Source organism: Leptonychotes weddellii, unplaced genomic scaffold, assembly GCF_054177405.1.
Source record: "Leptonychotes weddellii isolate Sample4059 unplaced genomic scaffold, ASM5417740v2 HiC_scaffold_9720, whole genome shotgun sequence".
In the NCBI taxonomy this organism is placed as follows: Eukaryota; Metazoa; Chordata; class Mammalia; order Carnivora; family Phocidae; genus Leptonychotes; species Leptonychotes weddellii.
The window spans coordinates 1-5,490 of NW_028069370.1; the positions used below are offsets into that span (position 1 = coordinate 1).

Here is a 5,490-nt window from a genome sequence, read left to right on the forward strand (position 1 = left end):
AAATAAATAAATAAATAAAAAAAACAATATTGTACACTTGAAAGTTGCTAAGACCTTAGATCTTAAGTGTTCTCACCACACACATGAAAAATGGTAACTATGTGAGGTGCTGGATGTGTTAACTAACCTTATTGTGGTAATAATTTTACAATATATACATATATGAAATCATTACACTGTACACCTGAAACTCACACAATGTTATATATCAATTATATCTCAATAAATATGGAAAAAAAGATATAAAAGATGGAAATTGTATATTTTTTTGATGGGGCTGACATTGTAAAGAATTTTATGGAACTCTTAAGTTTGAGATTCTTCAAGAAACACATAATGAGTATTCCATGGAGATGCTTCAGGACATAATTAAATTTGAAATGTATTTTGAATCATCACTACAATTTTATGCCTAATGGCATAATTGTAATACCAATAAAAACCAAAGAAAGAGGCTAACATTTTGAAATTTATGTTTGTGCATATAAAAATTACCACTAGCCCTTCAATGGAACTATACATATTTATGGTTCCATTCCAAGTATAACTATGAACTATGGTACTTCACTTTAATGGAAAATTAGACAGTAATCATAGTGATTGGAGGACAAATTTTAATTTAACTTTAACTTTAATCCAGTATATTTCTTTTAGAAGTTGGTGTGTCCAAATTTCCACTGGACATTTGCACACTCACTAAGAGAATAAACTATATTCTCCCTCTTACCCACCTTTCAGATTGGATACACAGAATCCTGAAGAAATGAATGTCAACAGATCTGAGGAGCAGTTCCATGCTATAAACCATGCAGAGCAAACTCTCCACAAAATGGAGAACTACCTGAAAGAGAAACAACTGTGTGATGTACTACTTATTGCTGGACACCTCCGAATCCCAGCCCATCGGTAAGTATCCTTATGCAGACAGATCTGAATTCCATGAGTATAGCATGTGAATGAGAATGAATTGGTCCACTGAAAACAAATTAGAATGCTGAGGAGAATATATTTTTATCTTCCTACATTGAAAAAGCATTAGCATATATGATCCATTTCCCTGTGTGATATTTAGAAGAGCCAAACTTCAGAGAAATTGATGTAAAACAACACAAACCCTCAAAAGAAAATCAACCTACTTAATTTACCTTTCTAATTTCACTACACTTTACTAAACTCTGCAAGATTTATGCAGATAACAAACTCAGCAATGTTACAAACTATGCAAGATTCATGCAGATAACAAACTCAGCAGTGTTACAAACTTACTGATTGTACTTCATGATTTTCAATGAAACTACTGACTAATTTAAGTTCCTATGAAACATTCCTATTTCAAGGTTGGTTCTCAGCGCAGTGTCTGATTATTTTGCTGCAATGTTTACTAATGATGTGCTTGAAGCCAAACAAGAAGAGGTCAGGATGGAAGGAGTTGATCCTAATGCACTTAAATCCTTGGTGCAGTATGCTTACACAGGTAAAGTGGCATGTATTAAGTCATTCAATCCTCACAATAACCCTACATTATATAATCTACATTATTATTCCAACTAGAAATGAGAAAACTGAAGGATCTACCTGTTAGGTAACTTTCACAAGGTAGTAAGGGGCAGAATCAGAATTTAAATTCAGTAGTATAAAAGAATAGGAGGTAAATAATATGTTATAAAAATTTTGACCATGAGAGAATAAAACTATTTTAACACAAAAATACAAGGACATGTCTGTCTCTCTCTTGAATGGTGTGGGTACATTCTCATTTTTTAAATATATATATATATAATAGAGTATGTGAGAGGGGAGAGGGTCAGAGGGACAGGGAGAGAGAATCTCAAGCAGACACCATGCTCAGCACTCAGAGCCCAATGGGGGCTTGATCCTAAGACCCAGAGATCATGACCTGAGCTGAAATCAAGAGTTGGACACTTAACTAACTGAGCCACCTAGGCACCCCCATTCTCTTTTGTAAAAACTAGAATTGTAGTATTCCAACTCTATATTAGAGACATAGTCTCTTCCTTTGAAATAATAAAGTCATATTTACTCAAACTATAAGACAAAGGTAACAAGATGAGTTTGGAAGCCAATAAGTATTTATTTATATATTCCAACTTTAATGAGCAATAATTGGCAAATATAATTGTATATATTTAGAGTATACTATGTGATGATTTGCTATACATACACAAGTGGAATGATTACATAGATGAAGATAATTAATGCACACATTATCTCAAATAGTTAATTCCTTTTTTGTGGTGAGAATGCTTAAGATATACTCTCAACAATTTTCAAGTATACAGTACCCAATACCATATTATTAACTATAGACACCATGTTGTACATTAGATCCTCACAACTATTTATCTTATAAATGAAAGTTTACACCCTTTGACCTACACCTCCCCAGTTCCCCCTCCCAGCCCCTAGCAACCACCAATCTACTTGCCATTTCTAAGAAATCAGAGGAAAAAAAATATAGATATATTTCCTTATCCATTCAATTGTTGAAGGACATTTAGGTTGGTTGTTTCCATTTCTTAGCTATTGTAAATAATAGTACAACAAACATGGGAGTGCAGCTATCTCTTAAGATCCTGATTTCATTTCTTTGTATATATAATCATGAGTAGGATTTTTGGATCATATGGTAGTTTTATTTTTTAATTTTTTTCGAACCACCATACTGTTTTCCATAATGCTGTATTAATTTACATTCCTACAAACTGCATAAAGGTTCTCTTTTCTCCAAAACCTCACCAACATTGGCTATCCCTTCTTTTGATTTTGATTTACATTTCCCTGGTATTTAGTGATGTTAAGCACCTTTTCATATCCCTATTGGTCATTTGTATGTCATTTCTGGGGGAAAAAAAAAAAGATCCAGGTTACTTGCTCTTTTTTATTTTTATTTATTTTTTATTATTTTTAAAGATTTTATTTATTCATTTGAGAGAGAGAGAGGGAGAACATGAGGGGGAGTGGAGCAGAAGGAGAGACAGAAGCAGACTCCCTGCTGAGCAGAAAGCCCAATGCAGGGCTGGATCCCAGGACCCTGAGATCATGACCTGAGCCAGAGGCAGACACTTAACCAACAGAGCCACCCAGGCACCCCTACTTGTTCTTTTTTAATTGGATTATTTGTTTTCATGCTATTGAATTATATGAATCCTTTATATATTTTAGATATTAACCCCTTATCAGATATATGGTTTGCAATATTTCTTTCATTCTGTAGATTGTCTTTTCAATATATTTTATATTTCCTTTCTGTGCAGAAGCTTTTTAGTTTGATGTAGTCCCACTTGTTTATTTTAGCTTTTGTGGCCTGTCTTTTGGTGCATTACCAAGAAATTATTGCCAAAACCAATGTCAAGGAGATTTTTTGCTGTTTTCTTCAAAGAGTTTTATGATTTTGTTCATTAAGAAATTAATATTCTCCTGAATAACCAGGCCAAGTTTCAATGTCTGTAGCAGGTGAATCTTAGATCTGAATCTGAGAATAGTTTATAACTTCTCTGGGTCTCATGAGATATGGGCAGGTCTCTCCCTTCAAAATCCATGACAAAAAACAAACAACTCAAGAAAGTCTGCTGATGGACAAGATCATTTCACCACATATTTTAGAGGTTGAAACAGATATAGAGCATCTCACAGTATGTATTTACTCTTTCATTTATGCTTATAAAACCATATAGAATCCATATTAAGGCATTTTACAAGGAGAAAATATAAAGAAATAGTTTATAGTACATATACTCCATATGAAATATCATTTTTTATAACTTACTTATACTTTGGCTAAAACAAACAAAAAAAGAATATGACAAAGTGCAAAATAACTTACATTTCCAAAAAGTCATCAACAATGCTTCCTTTGAAAATTTTATATGTATGTGCATACATACATATTTAAATATATATATATTATATCTCAATATAAAGGAAATAGCTTAAATAGCTCTGATCTCATTAAAAAAAAATCTCTTCACAGATATTTTCAAACAGAGCCAGTTTTTTATATCTAAGAAAATGATCATACAAACATTTATTTGAGGACTGTTAGCAATATTATTTTTCTTTTGAGACAATACCAGGTATCAGTTCCAGGCATAATATCTGAGCAAATTCATCCTTATCAGCTAATAAATGCAGACAGACACACAAAAACATAGACATATAACCTCAATGCTCTACTTAGTTATCAAAATTTTTTCCATACAAATGATAATTACCTGTATGGTCGTTGTACAATATGACAAAATACTCCTTGAGTCATAGTATTTACAGTTTTTTATATAAGATTTATTATTTATTTATTTATTTATTTATTTATCTATCTATATGTTTACTTATTTATTTTATTTAGGTGAAAGAATTGTAGATTTTTCTTTTTTTCTTTAAATTCAATTAGCCAACATATAGTACATCATTAGTTTCAGATGTAGATATAAGATTTAGATGAGGTCTAAGATGACAAAGAAATAACAAGTTGCTGTTCTTTGCAATAAAGGTGTTCACTGTTCATTTGCTACAGTTGTCTTTGATAATCTAGTCTGGCTCCCTTCAGCCATCTTATTAATATTTTTACAGACTCCCTTGCATATGTTGGCTTTTAAAGGTATTTCCATAGTGGTTACTGTGCACTAGAAATGATAGCCCTAGTAATGAGAGAAATTGAAAAATTCAACTAGTTAGCACATATGTGTCTTACTTTGGGGACATATAATCATTCTTTACTTTTTCAAACCATCTAGGTGTTCTGCAATTAAAAGAAGATACTATTGAAAATTTGTTGGCTGCAGCTTGTCTCTTGCAGCTGACTCAAGTCGTTGAAGTCTGCTCCAATTATCTCATAAAGCAGCTCCATCCTTCAAACTGCTTAGGAATTCGATCATTTGGAGATGCCCAGGGCTGTACAGAGCTCTTAAGTGTGGCACATAAGTACACAATGGTAAAATAAATTATTTCAAATTAACTTGTAGTAATATTATATTAACACAATATCTAACTTACTGATTTGTTTACTGATATGTATGTGTACATGTGCATATGTGTATGTGTATATAAATATATAATGTATGGGTGTGTGTATATATATGCACACAGCCTTTCCAATGTAAAGACTATAAAATTGAAGAGCAATATAAATTTATTTGCAAATGACTTGCACATAGTGGATATTAGATAAAAATATTTGGTTGAGCTGTACTCAAGCAAGTTTCTCATTTTTTAAACTGAAAAGGTTTAATTAAATCTCAAAGCTTGGAGAAATGAGAATACTGCAAAAAATTAAATCATGTAAGGACATATTTCAAGTCATATCCGCAGTATTAGGAAAATCTACTGTCCGTGATTTCTTTTTCTTTAAAGATTTTTTATTTATTTGACAGAGAGAAAAAGAGAGAGAGAGCACAATCAGGGGGAGAGGCAGGCAAAGGGAGAGGGAGAAGCCTGATGTGGGACTCGATTCCAGGACCCTGGGATCATGAC

At 32.3% G+C, this 5,490-nt stretch overlaps 1 protein-coding gene across 1 annotated transcript; it reads left to right on the forward strand.

Annotated features, from left to right (window-relative positions):
• Positions 1-735: 735 nt before the first annotated feature.
• On the forward strand, positions 736-4,995 carry LOC145720060 (kelch-like protein 4). Its single transcript, XM_081811718.1, has 3 exons — positions 736-906; positions 1,338-1,474; positions 4,755-4,995. The coding sequence occupies exons 1-3, from the start codon at positions 764-766 to the stop codon at positions 4,958-4,960; spliced, it is 486 nt and encodes a 161-aa protein (XP_081667844.1). The 5' UTR covers positions 736-763; the 3' UTR covers positions 4,961-4,995.
• Positions 4,996-5,490: the final 495 nt, after the last annotated feature.

Bases quoted from the DNA above. Each gene is read 5' to 3' on its own strand.
- LOC145720060 (XM_081811718.1), top strand. From the start codon at position 764: ATGAATGTCAACAGATCTGAGGAGCAGTTCCATGCTATAAACCATGCA. The intron at 907-1,337 runs GTAAGTATCCTT...TCCTATTTCAAG, and splicing joins CTCCGAATCCCAGCCCATCG to GTTGGTTCTCAGCGCAGTGT. The intron at 1,475-4,754 runs GTAAAGTGGCAT...CAAACCATCTAG, and splicing joins GGTGCAGTATGCTTACACAG to GTGTTCTGCAATTAAAAGAA.